Raw genomic sequence first — 21,076 nt, forward strand, 5'->3', positions numbered from 1 at the left:
CCTGGCAGCCAGCCCTCTCCCTGCTTTCATTACAAACTGCTTTATCCTCCATCAGCAGCGAGGGAAACCACCCACGTCCTGCTGAGGGATCCGTGCCCCATGACCTTGGCAATGCCTCCTGAGCAGGGAGAGCAGCGAGTGTGCAGGGGGGGCAGCCCCCAGTGCAGGGACATCCACAGGAACACCCCCTGCCCACAGGGACACCCCACTGCAGGGCTGCAGCTGGGGCTTTCTGCTGCCTGCTCAACACTGAGCGGTCCACACCTGCAGGGGCCGTGCAGTCCTGGGGCCTGGCTTACTGGGGGGGGTTCACAGCTGGGGTCCCCCCAGGTTCAGTGTGGGTCTGAGGAGGAACAGAGCACAGAAATGCAGCTGCTACACCGTTTTATTGTTTAGTGCTGCGGGTTCCAGTGTGTGGTTGGAGATGTTCACACTGTGCAGTACAGAGGGACACGGACAGACAGAGACGCATTTGGGAGGCGGTGAGAGCACAGTGACTGGGGTTCAGAAAAGACCAACAACACTCCGTTTTCAGTCTCTGCACCATGCAGCACCAGCCCTCCAGAACAATGAATCACCCGTCTGTGTATAAAATTAAATATAATTTATGCTGTGCTAATTGAAATCAAATACAAAATTCAATTTCCTGTGTATTGTAATGCTGACATTTGAATAGGTTTTTTAAAAAGGTATTATTAACCTGACTCTCTCTTTTGGCAGGCCGCTCTCTGGCCAAATAACTCCTCTGTCAAAGCTCCACGTTGGCGATGCAGACGCACGCGTTTGGGGCACAGAGCAGCCACGTCTCAGTCAGCAGAGCACAGCCCCACAGCCCGACCCCTCAGTGCCACGTGTGCTCCCAGCCTTGGGCTCGAGGTTGTGGCCTGTATAAAAAATAAAACTCTGCAAATATGGCAAAAAGTGTGGACCAGGAGGGTGGCAGGACGCGGGTGTGGGTCTCCTGGAGAGTCCAGGTGTTGTCATGGAGGAGATGTGTGATGCAGTGCCCCAGACCTTGTCCTCTTGCTGAGTACTCACACTGTGTGGCACTGGGGCAGCCCATGCTCAGAAGAAGGTATGACATTTTAACAGCATGTGACACACCATGAGGTTATTCCTATTACACACTTCCAATTATCACACAATAATTTGGGGGTCTGAGGATCAGTAAAAAACTGTTATGCCAGGACAGGAGCTGCTTTGAAACCTAATCCAGAACGATGGAAGCTGATGTAACTTCAGCAGGGAGCTGCTCAGCACAGAGCTGTGCTGTACCCCTACACAGTGCAATTTTCAGAATGAATCCAGCTCTTTCTTCTCCCGGTCCAAGGCACCAGCACTGCCTTTAGTGTAATGAACCACACGACAGACCATGAAACCCAGAGCAGGTTCAGCTTTTTAGCTAATGAAACACTGATTTCATTTGGTTAGTTGGATCAGTGGGGTTTTCTTCCCACCATAATCAGAACTGAGTCCTGGTCCTCCCAAAGCCACCTCACACTGCATCTCTGCTGCTCCCGTGAGGCACTGGGAGCTGTGCAGCAGCCGCAGTACTACAGGAGGACAGGAGCAACACTTGTGCTAGAAATCACCCGTACAAGGGGAGCAATAGCTCTTCACTTTTCTTTTGCTCTCTCTCTTTCTGTTTTTCTCTCGATAATGGTCAGGAAAGCAGCAGCTGTTTCCAAGTGCTGCTGCCTTGCTCTCCGCCAGTCCCAGCGCGCAGCTCTCAGTGCACTGCTGAGGATTCAGTTAAGATATGGGTTTGTTCCATAGCTTCTACCAGGATTTGCAAATTTGGCTGAGCGTACGACTCGGTCATTTCCACTAGAACACACACATATGTTTGTGGAGCAGTGCTCACTCTGGGAATTAATTGCTTTTTTGTAACGGATTTGAAGTGAAGACAAAGGCTGCTTCGGGACTTCGCACAGCCCGTTGGCAGCAGCCAGCAGCAGGAACAGGTCCACGAGGTGCACATGAGCCACAATCCCAGGGCCACGGTGGGAAAGCTGTCCCCATGGCCGGGATCCCATGGAGAGTGCCCGGCCCCCAGGCAGTGCCCAAGACCTGCAGTGAGGCCTTGGGATGTGGGGGGAAGGCCCCGATTCTGGTCTCACTGAGCAGCCCTATAAATTAGAAAGGTTCTCTCCCCATACATCAGAACGGTTCTCTTCCATCAGTGGAGCAGTGGTCACCAGTGAGAGGAGAATCGCGCCCAGGATTTGTGGCACTTGGTAAATACGAGTTTTAGTGCAACAAGTAACTGGAACATCTGGTGCAAATTACGTTTCTGTACAGAGTTCCTTTGCAGCATAACTGGCTTTATTCCTTCCACATACAAATGCCAAGGTGCTTGTGAATGCACGGCCTGAATTCACCAGATCTCATGCTGCTGCGTGAGCAAAACTTTAAGCCAGGGCAGGGGAAATCAGACCTCCTGGTTTGTGGTGCTGCTGGGTTCTGCACACCTCCTGCTGCTGCCTGCGTGGCACAGGGATACGCCAGCAGCAGAACGTGGACACGAAGCGCCCATCACCCACACCACACCTTCTCCTCCTGCCCATTCCCTAATCCCTCAGGAGGATAGAGCCCAGGCCAAACACCCTAGAGGTGACGCATCACCAAGGTTTCAGAGCTGGCCATGCTGTTCACCTCCAGCTGCAGCCCCAACCATGCAAGTGTTGTGCTTACAAGCCCAAGCCTTCAGCCCTGCATGAGTTCCGGGTCTCTAAGGATGATTCACATCTCAAAAGGAAAGAGCTCTCTTCCCGATTTCTTGGTTACTTCTCACTTTCTTCCCGCTCCCACTCGAAATCCTGGCCTGTCATTTGGTAAAACATGACATTGAATGGTTTGTAAAACTTCCGCAGTCTGTGGATGACGTCAGGGTCTATTTTGGGGTGAGTCCGACCCTTGGACTTGCCCAAGCACCGGGGAGCACTGCTGTCCTCCGGCTTCTTTAGACAGGGGAACCCCTTGGTTTTATTAAAATAAAAATGTTTCTCTGTCACAATCCTCTTGAGGCCTAAGAAGTCCTGGACCTTGGCCATCTCCCCGGCTGGGTCTGTGATGAGCCTCTCACCACTGACAAAGAGGATCTGGGAGAGGGGGAAGTACTGCAGCCAGTTCTCCAGGTGCAGCGCGTAGATGCCGATGCGGATGGCACTCCAGGAAGCGTCAATCAGCCCCAGGGTCCGGTTCTTGAAGGCCAACACCTCAAAGGTGGGGATCTCTGGCTTCTTGGAGAGCGTCTGCGTGTAGTCCGAGATGGCACGGGTGACTGGGTTGCGAACTACCACGATCAGCTTGGTGTCCTTGGCCATGGAGTGGATGCGCCTGGGGGCCTCGTTGGTCACAAAGTAGCTGGGGGTTTTCTCCATGGTGATCTGGCCTTCCAACGTCTTGGGCATCACGTCCCTGAGCAGAAGCAGAGGGAGGGGGTTAGTAACTGAGGGCAGACACTGGCAGCTCCTCCTGCCCCATGCATGACGATGGGGACACCACTCAACTCATGAGCCTGGGGACCAAAGCGCTTCTGGTTTTGTCCTCCCTCGGACCCCAGATATGGTGGGCACCTGAAGTGTTAAATTAGCCTTGGTAACACATTATACAGTCAATTCGCCATAGGCATGTGTAGACAAAAGTTAATTGACAATAAACCTGTACAATACCTGTCTGTTCAACAAGCCATCTGCTTCCATTTGCTCAATTAAGTCTATTCACTTCAGAGCCTTGTACCAGAGTGGTGCAGTTAGGATTACACAAGACCTTTTTGTTATGATGACATGCTTTTAAATGTCTCAGCTAATAAAACTTAATACAGAGTAAGATCCCCTGCTTCTAGTACAATAATTAAATTTATTTACTATCTTGTGTGTGAGAAAGAATGACTTTTCTTTTATCTCTAATTCACATGCTCTGTCAATAATTAATTGCTGCTGGGTTTTGAGCTTCCTGTGCAAGCACTTTTATTAGCCAAAAGGAATTTGCCTACCGGATAAATTAGCATGTAGCAAGACTTTCCTGGATAGCATATTACCATACTGTAAAATGAAACTGCAACAAGATAGCAGTTATATCTAAGAAAACAAAGAGGTAAATACTTGTCCCAGCTGCCCCCATAGCAAGGCAGAAGACATGAAGCGATGTTCCTGCAAGAGTGCTGCATCCCCTTCCCAGCCCTGGCAGCTGTCACAGTGTCACTGTGCGAGCATTCAGTACCACGGCGTGTAGGCTTAAAGGTTTCACAAGCACAAGGACTGATTGTTTTTTAAGTGTGCTCCAACAATATTTTTTCTTAACCTTTTGAAATACTTGCACATATGCACACCCACACCAAGTGCAGTTTGTTTAACGTGCTGTTTGCTAATTTGTCCCGAGCACCCTCTGCCCTATGGGGATGCTGGGCATGAGATGCAGTAGGGTGGGAGGATGCAGCGGGATGGGGGGGTAAAGCGGGGGGGGGGGGGGATGCAGTCTGGCTGTGTGACCCACTGGATCTTGCAGCACTGAGCAGGTGTGAGGCAGCAGCACAGAAGGAGGTGCTCAGGGTCTTGCAGGATAATCCCATTGCATTCTCACTATTTTTAGTTCAAACATATGCTGAGGAAACAATGTGAATGGCTGCGACTGGTTCAGTGAGAGCACCTTGGGCACCAGCGACCGCAGCGATGCTGACGTCAAGCAGCAGAGCACTCGGAAGCAGTCAGTTCATGGAATTACACAGCTGAGGGCTCCAAGCAGAGCTTTCTGCCAGACGAGGCCCAGACACATATTTCTGTCACTGTGCCTCATGACTGTACCTGCTGAATGCCAGCAGCTGCCCTGTGCCTCATCCCAGCCCACCCCGCCCCTGCAGTGGCATCGACCACAGCTGTGCAACGATGCACCTCAAGATGTTTTCCTCTAAGAAAAGCCAGAAGGGATTAACATGAAGCCAGCAGCAGGAGACTGGAAATGCTGCAGAACCAGAAGGTGGCATTCCTAAAGGGATCCAGCACCCACACAAACATCCCTGCAGGAAAGGAGAATGGCTCTGGTGTGATGCTACTTCCAGTCTGCAGCCCTCAGGATGGCACCTGGCAGCCATGTCAGCAGTACCTGGCAGCAGTTTGCAGCCCAGGGAGATAATATTGCTCTGACAGACCAACGCACTTCCAGAAGAGCCCACACCTGCAGGAGGAGCAGCAGCCAAACGGCACAGGAGTGAATGGCTTGGACTGAGCTGGGAGCTGGGAACAGCCTCAGGAACAGGGAGGGGAGCAAGGGGAAGAACTGGAACCAGGGAATAAAGACTCTACCTTTGACTTTGTCCAGGGCGTTCCAACAACAGATTTCTATTGAACCATTAATTACCAAAATTGATGTGTTGCTATTCTGTTCCTTCCTCAACAAAATAGTTATTTTGTCATCATGTACAGCTAGCAATCTCTCTGTGTTTCCTTTTTAACTGATTCTATCACAAGTTAACCACAGCTCACTGCTTCTGGCTGTTCTGCGTACAGTGCAAATTAACTACAACTGATCTGGGGGCAACTGGGGTCCACCACCAGGCAGTTGCTGGGAGGTGTCCTTCCTGGGTCCCCTGGCTTGGCACTGGTCACTAATAGAAGGTAGCAGCGCACAGAAGTCCTTCTATGGTGCAAATGGACTGCCAGACAGGTAGAGAACACCATTACCCCGTGGTGTTCCATTAACTCAAGACCCATGCACACTTGTTTATGCTTTCTCAGACAGGATAAGTGTTTTCCTATGCAATTGTCTGAGCATACGGAGGGGCCTGCACAGACAGACTTGGCTGCTGTAGGCTCCTCTGAGTCAGACACGCTGGCAGCAAGCAGCAGGCTGTCAAATGTCAAAATGTGGCAATTATGAGATGTTAAAAGCTCTGCTGGCCTGTAAGTGATGTACACTCAGACAATAGTGCTCGAGGGGCCCCCTGCCACCACCTGGTATGACCCTGGTGTGGCAGGGGCAGAGCCCTCCTTGCCACCCCAGTCTGCTCTGCAGCACGGAGCTGTGGGGCCCTGGGGAGCTCCCAGCACTGCTTCACATCGCTCACGGCCGCTTGGCATCTCCACTACAACACAAATCAGTCCGGCCACAACCACTAAATGATTGTTTCAGAGTAATACATCTTTGTATCTGGGCTCCTATCTGACAAGATGCTGTTCTGCAAATGTCTGTGGATGCTGGAACTGAAAGCTCTGAGAAGCAAGAGTTGGCTGGGCTCTGCACCCTGTGCTGATGCTGTGCAGCTGGAAAGCAGGGGCTGCTGACAGCAGCTGCACTGCATTTGCTCCAACACCAGCAGCACTCTGCAGCTGCTGCCACATTTACCTGGGCAGCGGGGTCCAGCATTAGATTTGTTTGCTTCATATTACAGAATGCGACTGTTATTTGTGGGTTCTTAGATGACAGTGCTTTACAACAGATGAAAATTAATCTGAATTCAGAGGAAGCACTGCTGCTCTCCTGCACCCACGCTGTCATTCTGGAGCATCCGCTGCCTGTGGCGCTGGGTGCCAGCCAGCAGTAGAGCTCCCCCCCACCACCAATACGACACTGTGGCAAAACCCCTTCATGGGCAGTTCTGTAAACAAGGATTTTGCTTCCCTCTGCTCTGGAGGCAGGAGGGAGCCTTAGTATTATACTTACTTCGCTCTTACTTTAAATTACAGTTTCAATAAACTGTTCCAACAACAACAAAAAGCCTCTAAGCTTTCTCTCTGCAGCAAGGATGCTCCAGACAGTACACTGGCAGCAAGTTACAAGGCAAGCACCCCACAGCCCTATAAGGGACCTGCTGCTCTCACTCCTCCCAGAGATCCTCTGGCTGCTGTGTGGCGATGGGCACAAAGTGCATTTGCTGCCCCGTCCCTGATGGTTGGTGGCAAAGGGCAGCTGTAAGCTCTCCTTGCAAAAGGCTGCTGCAGTAATTGTTCTTAACTGCTGCCTTCAGAAAGCTCTTTATTTTCAAAGGATACATTTTATAAATTTGTGAATTTGCATGTTGCCAAAATCCCCTTGTGGTTTATTTAAATCCAGATTATCTTGTTTATTCCTTCAGTCACAGCTGTCATTTATCTCTGTGTAGGCAGCTTGCGCACGATGTTGCAGGTTTCCTGCAATCCCACTCAAAAGGAGTCTTTGTTAACGGTATTTTCATGTTCCCAACAAGAGAGAAAAAGCTCACGGCAGCTCCGAGGGCTCAGAGGACCACAGAGAAGGACATGGACCTGCATGATGCTCTCTGAAGCAGGCAATGGCCAGGGGCTGCCACGGAGCACCTGCACATGGAGCTCATCTCCGCAGCTCCTCTGCACGGAGCAAACATCTGCTTTTGTCTTTCAAAAGACAAACATGAAGTCATTTTCCATTTTATTATTAACACATTCTGGTATAATTGCTTGAGCTGTCAACTGTGACCTGCCAGTAATTCAGCAGGCGTGGGACTTTCAAGGGGAGAACGGCATTGCTACCGAGGGCTGCAGCGCGCATTAAAAGCAGAACCTATTTGCTGTAAGCCCCCAAGTCAAATCTCTTGTTGAATTCGTTCAAACATAAATTTACAGCTGAATTTACATAGGTTTAATGTTTTATAATCTTTTTGGTCTGTGAATCTATATTCAAGACTGAGTGCATTAGCTCAGAAATATTGTGCTTAACACTGAAAATAATTTTAATCTCTCCAAAGTCCAATCCTCTGCACATCACTAAACCTCAGAATCCAATCCCTTCTAATAAGAGACACAAAACTTGCATCTGTCGCTGCCTAATAGATTCATGCTGCTCTAATTCAAATGGCTTGCACATGTGTTTTAATAAAAAACATCCAATGAATTGCGTGGCGCTTTCAGAAAAGCGAGTGCCAGCACAGGGGGGAAACAAAACATCCCTGGGAGATGCTCTGTGTCAGACCAACCCCACTGTAGAAGAATGGGGAGACCCCAGCCCTGCACCAGTAGCTCTGCTCCTGCAGATGTAACACCCAGAAATAAGAAGTGCATGGGACTGTGCTTTTTGCAGCAAACGAGCAGCTTTCCTTTGTCCCAGAGTTCACAAAGCCACTTGGAGCCCCTGCAAAGTGTTTTCATGAGGGGCAGTTGGAAAGCGCCCATGTGTGCAAGCCCAAGGATGCTCTCTTCATGCCAATCACTTCCCCACCAAGCCTCCCCCCAGCACCTCCTGGGCTGTATGTGTTGGAAGCACCCAGGGCATGGCAACACCCCCAGCATTGTTCCCACCACCCATGTGTGCCCACCAAGCCCCCTCCTGCACCACGGCAGCGGAGCGATGGAGAATGGTCTCCGGTTGCCATAACAACGGAGGTGCTAACATCGTGTTGACTAACTGCAAGCCGATCTGATCAGAGAATGGAAGTATCGAGTTGCTATGGTAACCAAAATGCCAAATTTGAAACTGTGTCAATAGCAAAGTTATCAAAGAGGAACCAAACGTAAACAGCGGGGTCAAGGCCCGAGCCAGTGGGCACTGCGTGCTGCTGCCAGGATGGTGGAGCTGCCCTCGGGGCCATGCCCACACACACAGCACTGCCGGCCCATCCCTGCATCCCTCAGTGGCAGAGGGCAATGACATTGGAGTGCAGGCTATTTTCAATGCCACAGTTCATTGGCCAGCACAGTCCAGAGCCCAACGGACGCAAGGAAACAAATCTTGTGTCTCTGCAAAACGCAAAATCTTTAATGGCTCATTGGCATGTGCTGGTGTTGGCCTGGATAAGGAGCGACTCCTGAGAGCCCACTATTGATTCTGTCAGGGATTCAGAGGTTTATAAGCATCGCTCGGGATCTCTACAGTGCTTGTACCATCTTAATGGCTCTCACCACCAACAGAACTGAAAGCATCCCCCTGCACACTGAGACGCGGCTGAACCCATTTCAGCCTGGCTCCTCCTGGGGAGGAAATGCTGGGACTATGGGAAAGGGATGCGAACCTCACCCAGGGATGCTCCTCTCCTCCTACCACTGAGCACCAAAATCAGTGGGCAGCTGGCTGAGAGCAGACAAAAATATAAATACACTCTGATTTCACCAGGACCATCTGGCTCATGCATGATAGGCGGGTAAGGACGCTATAATCGTGGAGCAGAGAACTAAGCTGATCCATTAAAGTCTTTTAAGCAGAAGCGACTATGGAACCCATATTAATCCAGCAATGCTTTATGAGCATACATCACAAGGTTAGATCCATTCAGTTGCAATTAAAAATAACCCTCACTGTTCAGGCTGGCTTGGATAGCTATTACTGCCTTGTGTTCCTCAAAGACTCTTATGTATGTAGATGGTTGATGTGAGCACAGTGTAATCTGAAATTATGATCTTAATGCTAAATCTTGCTTTCTTCTGTTCTTTCCTCAAGTGGATCTCCTTGGGGACATGGCTGTTGCCTTGTTCTGAAATCCCTCGCCCATCTGACAGCATGGCTCACACAGAAATCACAGAGTGTCAGATGAGCATTGCCACAATTTCAGTGCCTTCCTATGGCGAGGAGCTGCCCTCCTCACCAGAAGCCATGGTGAACTGCTGTCCCCATGAGCTGCCCGCCTTATAAACACTCATCAACACTCTGCAAGCTGCTGGCAGATGCTTTGCAGAACCACGGCCCTCAGCATCATTCAGCTTTAGCTTTGCAAAACAATCTCAATTCTGCAGGTGAAGGTGCACGTTCAGCACAACATTGTTTTATCAAGGATGAATTAGACCTGATCTCTCCAGTTTTCATGTCTGACTTACTGCTGGTCATTGCTCAGTCACAAAGCAGGTAGTGAAGAAGCCTGGAAGCACACATATTGCAAACCCCACTGCAGTCATAACTGTTTTGACTCTCACTGCTGTTCCCTGCAGAAGTGTAGCAATGCTATTCATGGGGAATATGTCAGCATTGTCTATCAGATTTAATTACTGTATTAATCACAGCCATAGCAAAGAAGAAGGAGCATGAATGCCCCCTCTTGCACATGCCACAAACACGGACTGCTGGAAGAGTGAATGTGCTGCAACTGCTGGTGATGGATTTCCAAGCCAAGTTTATCTGCTGCAATGGGTCTGGCTCTGTGCTTTCCCTGTTAGGCATGGACCTCTCTTCAGTGCAAGTCCCTTTCATGCCACCTCATTTGCTTTATATCATCACACGAGGAAGAGAGAAGACCTGGATGTTGATGATGTTCTTCCCACGGTGGAGAAGGAAAGCAGTACAGCAGAGCAGCAGCACACAGCAGTGTCACCAGCACTGCAACCCTCTGGGGACCGGGGTGCTCCTCCCCACTGCTGTTTCCCCATCTGCTCAAACCACTCTGAATACTGATGGAACAAAACTGGGAGATCTTTCCTGTTTACCAGAGATGGGCCCTTCCTGAGAAGGAAGATCACGAAAGTAGAACATTAAGATGTATTAATATAGATCTATACACCATGAGGAATTTCATCTTCTGGAAAAATTTACTTCTACCAGGAAAAGATCCTGAAAATAATGGCTGCTTAAGTGCAAGCGCTGCTGCTATATCATGCTAAAAGCTTTGCAGGGAAAAAAAAAACACAAAACAGTAAATAAATTGCACTTTTCAGATGTATCTGGATGTTATCCTAACACAGTGCCAGAGTAATAAGAGAGCCATCAACAACTAAAAGGATGGAACTGTTATGGAAGGACAACAAGAGCAGCAATATCTGCAGAAGAGGCTGAATAACAGCAGTGATTGTACGCACCCTGTGCCAAGCTCTGCGCACTGATGAGCCACGTGGAAAGAAGGGCTCCCACTCCACTGACACAGAAAGGTTTGACACAAAACAGCTGCCAAATGCTGTCACAGAAGCACCGGGCTTTTCAGAGGCAGGGCAGGAGCATCTAGCTCTGTGTGATTATGGGTTTGATTTCTGGTTTAGGCAAGATGGATCAGTGCAGGTCCAGCAGTACTGAATGCCCTGGCCATGTGGATGGCAGGACAGGCTCCTGCATTACAGCGACCGAGGTAACAACAGATGTGGAAGGGAAGAGCCAGTCCCAAACCCTTGCATTTAAACACTGAGGCCAGACCTCCCCTCTTGCATTAACCTCTCACTTGTTCCAAAACAAACAACTTTTCACTTGTTAATGTGTGCAGCAAGGCACATGCAGGCACAATGCATCCAGCTTCTGCAGCCAGCACACCTTGTGCTGGTCAGGAGAGAGGTGAGCCCCAGGGCGACTGAGTCCTCCCATAGCCCTGCCAAGGATTCTACAGACCTGGGATTGCACTGCTCCCACCCAGGTGCTGCTCTTCTGACCCATGAGAGAGCGATGCCAGCTGGGCTGCTGCAGAGTGCACAGCCATTGATGTGCTCATGTCGATTATTTTGGGGTTTCAGTTCATTTATTATGTATGCAAAAATGATAATACACTGGCATCTGAATGTCTTTTAGGCATACAATATCCTTATTATTCAAAATGTTTTTCCCTCCATAATTGAATGGTTTACCTTATTATTACTTTATGTTAATGACCCGGCATTTCCATTTTTCTATAGGATGCTTAATTGTAAGCAAAGTGCAATCAGAATCAGAGATGCCATCTGTAATTGACAGCACCATAATAACAGCCAGCATCACAGGAACAAAGTACCAAAATAAATGGAAGCAGGGAGAAAGCCGCTTCCAAAAATACTCATGGAGCTGTTCTTGGCCAGGACAGAAAGCCCCGTCCACGCAGCATCTTCTCCCCAAGCAGTGACAGTTTGGGCATTAACGCAGATAGAGTGCTATTTATATCAGTTTGTACATTTAATCAGTTTTTTTGCAGTTTTCAGCGAGATGTGAACTATATCCCTGTCCAAGGCATTTGGTTCAAATCAGCTGAGACAGAGAATAATCAAGATTTATGATTCTCATTCTGACTCGGATCACACAGTCAGTGCGAATGGTGCAGCAGAGCTTCCTCCCCTCACTGAGCGACGTCCCCACACTGTCCTCACAGCAGCGATGTAACGTCCATCTCGGGACTGTCAGAATGCTGCTGCAGCTCCGACATGGGAGGCTCTGGGTTTCCCTCCTCTGCAGATGTGCATGGACCCTTCCAAGCAAAGGGTGCCAGAGGGGCACCGCCACCAGGTTAGGGCTTGTTTGGCTGAAATCAATAAAATCACACTTTGCAAAATAAAAGCGGTTTCATCTTGTTCTGCCTCTCAGCACAGCTCCGAGCAGCGAGCAGATTGAATTGTCTGCGGTGCACCTGACCTCCCTCCCAAAAACCAGCTCTGCTGGGAGAGCAGGGCTGCGGGCTCTGCTTGCACTGCTGCTGCCCATCAATCTGCTTGTCCCTCTGTGAGGTGTGTGGGGTGTGCAGCACAGACCCTGAGAAGGGCTCGGGATGCAGCTGCTGGGGCTGCTGGCACTGCCCCCATTTCCAGGCGCTTAGCACTGCCCTAGGAAGCCAGAGCTTGGGCAGCAGCATGGAGCTGTGCTCCGAGCCTTATGGATAAAGGCCATCTCCTCTTGATGGTTCATGAAAACAGAGCACTGTAACCCCAGCAAGCAGAGCTTGGCTGCAGCTGTGGATTCATCCGATGCACAGGGTGACAGCAGTTCTGTCTTGATTGTGGCAGGCAGTGAGTTTGGAAGGGGAGCATGGCTCATCGCACCTCCTGTGGGCTTCAGGGGAGAGGCAGAGAAATAGTCCGGAAGTGAAAATAAATGCTGTTTACTTGCAACACTGGAGTCTCCATGTAGTGACTTTGTCAGCACTGGTGCATGTTAACGTTTTGGTTTCTCCAGGGTTTGCTCAGCCATTTCTTCCAATAGTGTGTACACTGCGTGCAGCGCAGCTCAGGCTTAGCCAGGATTCCTTCTCGAGTTCACACATGCAGTATAACATTCAAGTAGGTGGAAAAACAGACTGAATCCACTCCAGTCAATAGAGTAAACAACGCCTGGTTTGGATAAACAGAATTACCAGTGCTGAAGAGCCCTGGGCAGCACTGCATACTCTGATTAGTATAAATGCTAAATACAAACCAATTAACACTAAGTCTGCTTATCTCATGTCACTTAGTACTAAAATAAAGCCTAACACTAAATACACATATTGATTTAGCCATTAAATCTAGCATCCCTCAAAATAACTCATCAAATTATTGAGGGGAAAAAAAGGACATCACCTTAATTTTCAGAAGCTGCTGCATTATGAACAGCACTTAATTGCTCCACCCAGCACCAGGAAGTTACTGCTGATACTGCTGCAGAATGAACCTAGGCGAACCAGAGGCAGAGGTGCCAAGAGCACATCTCTGTGCTGACTTTGCTGCGGAAGCACTTGGCACAGCAGCCTGGTGCTATGCTGGCAGGCTGTAGGTCCAGGAGGCACCCGCTGCCACCATCAGGAATAGCACTGCTCCTGTGGTGTCAGACACAAACTACACACATTCATCAGCTCCTCTAAGAAGGAGTTCAGGTCTCACCGTGCCGTCCCAGCAAATGGCACCAACTGCTGGTGACCCCTCGGGTTTGGCCAGCTGTCCCTCTGCAGAGGAGGTTAATAGGATGTGGGAGGCCACGGTTGCCACAGAACCAAGTGAGGAGGACAGGTGAGGGACAGCAGCGTTAATCAGCCGGGCGCAATGCAACAAATGGTTATCGCAGATGTTTGGAGATGTGAATTAAAAATAAATCTCCCCGAGTTCAATATTCCGCCAGTCAGCTCCTTTTTGTAGGTGGAATCTATTAAAAATTATCTTTCTGCTAAAATCATAAAGTATTTTTGACATTTAACAGCTTGCTTCAAGCAAAATAAGTGCAATAAATACACAGGATGGCTAATTGGCTTCGGCACACCCAGCACTCAGCATGGGAACACAGTGCCAGCCCTGCGAGCCCCTGCTCACCTCCATGTGGATGCTCCAGCCCCTCCTGCTAGTACGGCACAGCTGGGGAGGTCCTGGAGCAGAAACAAACATTGCAGCCTTAGAGCAGCAGCAGCAGTGAGGGAGGCACGTGTGCAATTTTGTCTTTTTGCACTCTGTACTTTGAGGTACTTAGTTTGCTGTAAGATGGAGAAGGAACTGCTTGGCTATGTAGTCTTCTCAATAAAAATTAATGCTTTAACAAGAAGCCAAATAGCTACAGCTAATGTACTTCTGAATGAGATCTAAATTTTATTCATAAGCATCAGTGTCAGGACGAAAATAACAGTTTTATGGACACTGTGAGCATAAACAGCTCTGCTGATTCAAAAACAGAAACTGCACTTCTGAATGAATCAACTCATTCATTTGGAACAAAAGCATCGTTTTAAATACATGCCTCAAATGAAAGAGAAAACCAGAGACAATATTCTTCTCGCGAGCCTGCTTCCAAGAAACACACTGCTGAGAAGGGAGCCCAGCTCCTGGCAATGGGGTGGCAGTGGGGAATGTGCTGGGAGAAGAGCAGAGCAATGGGCTGTGATTATTTCGGATAGATTCGCACCATGTTTAGGTGTTTGCACAGACTCCTGAGTATCACTTGTTGAGGAATCAGAGGGAACTTACAGGGAAAAAAAAAACGTGGTCATTGTGGACATCACTCCTTGGTATGTGAGGATGTACAGAGCCTCCAGATGTGTGCTCACACATGGATGTGCTGCAAAGACGTCTGCATGCAAGGCTGTATCCATGCAGCTATTGTAAGGGATGAAGCAACCACAGAAAACAAACAAACAAACAAAAAAAAACAACCCCGTGTCTCCAGAGGAAAATAATACAGAAGAGACAACCCTATTTCTTGCCAATGTTCAGTCACTGCTGTACCCAGCCTTTACTCCTTCCCTTCATCAGTGCTGTTGCTGTGCCTGTCCCTGTGCAATTCTGCACCGTGCTGCTCAGCCCTCCCTGCTGCCGTGGCTCCAGGCAGGACTCTGCCATGCTGCAGCTTTGTCCCACCGTGCTCCAATCCATGCTGGGCCTGTGACACGCTGCAGGAAGGGCTCTTGAGAAGCACGGTCAGATTTTGATGGAAATATTGATAGCACACCGATATGCGTTGCTGAACCAACAAAGCAGTCACAAATGCTTCAAAGGCACAAGTTAAAAATAGGGATGGAATTGGAAAATGTGGAGAGCAGTGTAGCTAACAACTCACTGATAAAAGATTTTTAGAAAAATGCATCTTGGAGAATGTGCTCATTACAGACAGGAAAGTCAGAAAGATGTCAGAAAACAGCAGCATAAAGAAAGCTTTGCAGACATGTCTGACAGGATGAGGAGATGACAGCATTCTGGACTGGTGGCAGCAGCAGCTCAGCCAGCTGCAGTGCCAACCAAAAGCCAAAACCAGGGTGAAAAACACATTCCATATAGAGGGAAATGCAAGTATCTGACCTGAGACACTCTGAGCTGCATCTGGAACTGCCTGCACAGAGCAGAGGCTAAAGAGGACATGGCTCAGCCGGGCACTGCCTTGCAGCTGGGAAAATGTCTTCAACCCAGTTATTTCTTGTGAGTAGAGACGAACGTCAGATGTGCAGCCCGGAGGTCTGCAGTCTGCTCTCTGGGTTATTTAATGATGTTTTGGGGCTCTTTAAAGACAAACTGAATTCTTTGTTCCTGTTCTGGGAAAACGAGTCAGGGAGTAATTGATCTTTTCCTAACGACCCCAGGCAGCGGGAGGCAGCTGGTAACAAGGCCTCTGGGTGCTGCATCATGCAGCCCCACTGCAGCCTCAGCCCAAGGAGTCCCAGCCCAGGCCTCACCCCACTGGGGTTTCCCACACAGCAGCTGGTGGGTGATGTTGTCCCAGGGATGCTTCTTGCACACAGGCCCAGAACTCCTGGCAGTCATTGAGAGCTCAGGGGCACCTTCCTCTGTGGGGCTGCGAGCCACGCTCCCACCACCGCTGCATTTCCTGTAACTGGGGTAATATATCTGTGGCCACAAATGAAAGATCAATATTTATTTAACATATGCAGTACCCTTTGGAGACCCTTAATTGCAAATTCATCATCATTAACTGACAGTAATTGAACATGCTGAAAGCCACCATCAGGGCTCTCCCTGCAGCATAGTCCCCAGGGCAGCCGTGCAGCAGAGGGGCATGGGAATGGGGGATTGGTGGATGGGGTCTGCAGGCTACCAGCACATTGTGATGAGAAGGGAATCATCCTGGGAGCACGCAGGGTGCCCCTAACTGCAACATGGCCCCGCAGCCTTTGGTGGGACACATTGGTGCTGTAACCACAGTACTGCATCCCACTGAGAAAGGCCGAGCCCTTCTGTGCCATCCTCAGTACTGAGCTGATGCAGTGGCATCGGCTTCGTCACGAGGGGAATGTGTGCCAAAACTGCAGAGATCTGAACAGAAAGGGACATTTGGAGAGAAGGGGCTGGGTGAATTGGGTGCAGGCTTGCCTGCAGCTCTGGGCACAGGGGGAGAGCAGCATGGGGAGGTGGGGGACATGCAGGTCACTAGCAGAACTGTTCTGGGGACTGCCACCTTTTAGAGGAACTTGCCCATTGACTTTTAATACATTCATAGGATCTCTATTCTGGGGGTTTTGGAGCAGCTCTACCCTGTCTTTCTGTTGTAACAGTGATTAAGCAATAAAATGTAACTCTGTCCATGGTGGGGAGTGCAGGAGCACACAGCTGATCTCCAGTACCAGCAGGCTGTGCAGAGCGAGCTGGCAGGAAGAAATGCAAATTCTCATTCTATAAGGACAACAGAGGCACGAATGCTGACTTTATTAAAATGCAGAATTATTTCAGGTCCCTTTGTTTAGCTCAGAGCCCAGAGGTAATTTATGCACAAGGATGGAGCAGTGAGGGCTGTGCTCAGCTGCCTGGTGCTGCCAGCATTCCTTGGCTCACGCTCTGGGTCTGAAGGCTTTCCAGAGCTGGAAGGAAGGCTGGGGAGTGCACAGCCTCCTTGCTTGTTGTTGCTGAAGAAGTTTTCTGGTCCCCACAACTCCTACACAAGACTCCTGGGGGCTGGGCCATGAGCACAGAGGCTAATTAAGTGCTCACACAGCAAGAGGCTGCTCTGCTGCTGCTGCTGTACTGCTGCGGCTCTGTGTCTGAGACCCTACTGCTTGCCACAGAGCTGCAGCCTGATGGCACCAGGGCACTGCTGCATGGGAGATACCATCTCTGGAGGCAATGCCTTAGAAAGATGCCTGGGGGGTAAAGGGGTGGGGGACAGCCATCCTCTGCCCCCTCAAGGCTGTGGTGGGATGAGGCTGTGTCTCCCATGGCTGGCACCTGGCTCACGTGCCTTCATATCATGGGATTCACAGCTCCTGAGTGCTTGATGGGTTTGGAGACTGGAGCCCGATGACATGGGGCACTGTGAGCTCCTGTCAGAACTGGGGGCTCTGTGCTCCTGTGCTCCTTTGGCCACTGCACTGAAGGAAAGCAGCAGGGGCTGCCAGCAATCCCATACCCGGCACAGAGAAGATAATTAGTTTCTTACCATGAAACAATTACCCAGAGGGCTGTGGCCAAGCAGACCACACAGCGAGGTCAGACTCCTGGATGGCCGCAAGAAAAGCCCATACAGACATCCAAAACCCGGAACATTGCGGGATGCCAGGAGCCTTCCTAGCAGGAGATTGGTGGAGGTGAGACTTGGGACCAGACACGTCCTGCACTGCACGCTACCTGATCCAATTGCTAAAGCAAACATAGGCTCCCGGCATTTGTTGACAGGGAGGTTTATTGAGGTGAAGTCTTTGCATCGGCTTATGTGTTCCTGTTTATGAGGAGCTTAAACTATGTCCAAGATTACGTTAGATGAAACCCTTGACTTCCACTGCCATCCGGAAAGTCTCATCTAGGCCGATTTGCATTTCCATCTGCATACTAATGCCACGCTTATAATCAGCAAGAAAACATCCCCAGCTCATTGGTCCAAATGTAAATGTCTGCAATGGAAAGTAAACACGGGAGAAAGCTTCCTGCCATTGTGATGCTCTGAACAAAAGCTCACCCATGCCTGCACTTACAGGATTTGCTGCATCCTGACTGACAGAACGTTAGGGGCTCTGCCACGTAATCCTGAGATCCGTACATTTGGCATTAGGACGTGCACTGCCAGGGCTGTGTTTTGAGAATATTACAGTGTGCTTGACACAAAGCCCAGCTTTGCTGAGCCAGGTTTATGATCTGATAAAAGCTAATATAGCCAGGTGTGAGAGGAAGGCAGAGGGCCTGCTATAAACAAGGGACAGGAGCAGGTGAATAAATCTGGGACTTCTGCTTCCATGCAGAAGAGCTGTAGGTTTGAGCTGAAGGATAAGAACCAGGCTCTGCATGACTCCAGGGCATAAATCACAGCCAATCACCGCTTGCATTGATCACCAGCCATCACTGCCTCTGGTAACAGATGCAGCTTTGGGACAGTCAGAAGGAGAACCAAGAGTGCTATAAATGTGTGAAAGGGGAAGGGTGAAAACCAGTCACCCCCTGAAGTGAGGCTATTCTTAGGTGGGTAGATTGGACACAGTTCAGATGAACCCACCTTTACCTTTCAAATCCTTCTCCCCATCACAGCACTGTGGCAGAACCCATGGGAGGGAAGGCTTCCACTGCCACTGTCTGCAGGGGCCCACGGGGCACCCAGGGCTGCACCACAGCACCCAGTGCCCATCTATAGCACAAACAGAGCATGTTCCACCTGTGGCCATGGGGTTGCACCAGGATCAGCAGGGCCCTGACTTCAGCTTCACTTCACTAAACCCCACCACTCTCCGTTTCTCTGCATTTTGATCTCTTCACCACACACGCTGCCAATTACGATGCAAAATAATCACGTTAATTTCCATCTTCGTTAGCAAACAGCCAATAAAATTTCCTGCACTTGCCAAGAGAAGGAGGGACCCAGCACTGCAGAGATTAAGTGCATCTCTGTGCCTTGGAGAGGGCTCAGTGCACGGAGCCAAGGGAGCACAGCGGGAAGGAGAGGGAGCAGCCCCAAAGCTGCATGGAAGGAAACAACCACAGCCCAGCAGAAAATTAATTCCTTTCTGTGAACAGCTTAATTCAAACCCAGAAAGCACCGTGGCCACACCACCACCTCCCTGTCTGATGCACACCCAGCACAGCTCTGGTGCAGAGGCCCCCCTGGTTCTGTGCCCACCTGGTGCTGGGTGCCATGCACAGAGCGCCCAGGGCTGAGCCTGGCAGCTGCACTGCATTCCCACAAGTCACAAAAAAACACAGAGGAAACATCACCCTGATGTACCTGAAAGTTTCCAGAAAGTTTCCAGCAAATTGGGGTTATAATAAAACACAGCTGGGGTCAGCTTGCGCTGTGCCAGAGGCAGACATTGAGTCCAGCCACAGCGCGTGGCATTACAAGGAAATTAATCACTCTTGCTAAGCTCCTTTCCTACCACTGTATTACACAGCCATGCAGCCCTAATTGTGCTTGTTAAGTGGAGTGTCTTTCTCACACTTGGTTCGGGCTGGTGCTATTTCAGATAAGACAGAGTCTGAATCAATTCTATCTGGCAGGTGATGCACTTCACGTCAGCCCATTCCTGGGGCCTCGGGGCGCTGCTGAATATTTGAAGTGCCCAACTTCTGTGCAGAGAACACAGAGGGAGAGTGCTCCTGCTCAGCAGTGAGGGCGTTTTTTAGCAGATGAATTACCCGCATGTCACTGGTAATTCAAGGATAGGGCTGCTTCCAGGCTCTGCACCTGCCCTGCTGCTATCACTTATCTGCACTGTGCTCCCCATGCAGCTTCTGCTTGGAATTAGCCAGGTGCCAAGGGAAGTTGTTCTCATTGCCAGGGAATGTAAACCCTGACAGTGCCCACTCTTCCACTGGGGCCATCAGATCCTTTGAGAGCCTCTGCCTCTGGGTAGATGTACCCTCTTGCTGCTGTGCTTTGCATGGGACAAAGCTATCTGCATGTTCACATCCCAGCATCCCAGGTAATCCCATTAGGTGTTTCTGTGCTATCTGGCCAGTCACAAATACTCCTCTGTAAGGACAAGATGCCTTTGCTGGCTCCAGGTAGCAATGCTCAGCATAGACCTGCAGCCTTGCCATCCCAGCAGCCCAGCAGTGCTGAGCCACAGCTCCGTGTTTCCTCCCATTCCAAGCAGTTTGCTGCGCCCTGCAGCATGCAGTGTTTGCAGGGGAGCAGCCTGGGCTGTGGCACAGGACCCAGGCAGGTGAACAAGGTCTGACCTGCTGCAGACATGGGCACCCAGCACAACTCCACTGCAGCTCACCCCTTCTCTTTCAATGAAACCTGGGACAACATGTCCCTCAATGCGATGCCTTGCTCCACATTACCTCCAGAGAAGGCACTACTTTGGAAGCTGCAGTGCTCTCCTGTGAGTCTACAGATTCCTGTATGTTAGCTAGCGTGCAATCAGAAATGCTGTGCTCAGCTTTCTGAATCTCAGCGTCTCTGCCGGGGGCATCTATCACCTCTCCTGGGGGGTTACACTATAACTGTGAGCCTGGGAAAGGTCTGTGCCTGGATTCTGGGACAGGTATGGGAATGCCAAAGAGATTTTACATCAGCTTCTGACCTCAACACGTGCAGAGAGACGTGCTGCCCCAAGGGAGCAGCAAACTGCTCTGATACAGGGATTAGGCTTTAGAATCCTCATCGGGGAAAAATGTTTGCAGATCCCCGTGTGTCTCCATCTCTGATGAGAGCACACAGCTCAGCATGTGCTAACAGGTGCACGCAGGCAGCGCAGCATGCCCAGCCCCTCACCATGCTGAGCCCATAGCTGTGTCACCTCCCTCTGCCCCACAGCACTGCCCAATGCCAGCCATGCCCTCCCTGCATTCCTGGCAGCTTACAGGTATCAATCCTCAGTGCATCACAAAGAAAGGCACAGCTCTGCTACGCAAGAGCTTGGTGGCAGCCCACCATTTTGCCACGGATGCTTTAACACAGCACCACTTTGTGCTCCTGATGCTCAGGCTGTCAGCAGCTCCCACACACACCGTGCTGCAGGGCTCTCCTCAAACCAGAGCAGCCCCAACACACACACAGGGAGCCACATTCCACACCACTGCTGTGCCCAGTGGTGCCGCTGTGTGCCTTCAGCTCCCAGCAGAGCTTTAGGTTTGCTGCCTGCTCC

The 21,076-nt window shown here is 50.1% G+C and overlaps 1 protein-coding gene across 1 annotated transcript in view; it reads right to left on the reverse strand.

Annotated features, from left to right (window-relative positions):
* Positions 1-373: 373 nt before the first annotated feature.
* Positions 374-21,076, reverse strand: part of HS3ST4 (heparan sulfate-glucosamine 3-sulfotransferase 4) — a 45,205-nt gene continuing 24,502 nt past the window's right edge. The window contains exon 2 of the mRNA XM_048962184.1: positions 374-3,420. Coding sequence (XP_048818141.1) covers positions 2,784-3,420 — 637 coding nt within the window. The 3' untranslated portion in view covers positions 374-2,783. The remainder of the gene's footprint in view (positions 3,421-21,076) is intronic.

This window comes from Lagopus muta, chromosome 15 (assembly GCF_023343835.1).
Source record: "Lagopus muta isolate bLagMut1 chromosome 15, bLagMut1 primary, whole genome shotgun sequence".
Lineage (NCBI taxonomy): Eukaryota > Metazoa > Chordata > Aves > Galliformes > Phasianidae > Lagopus > Lagopus muta.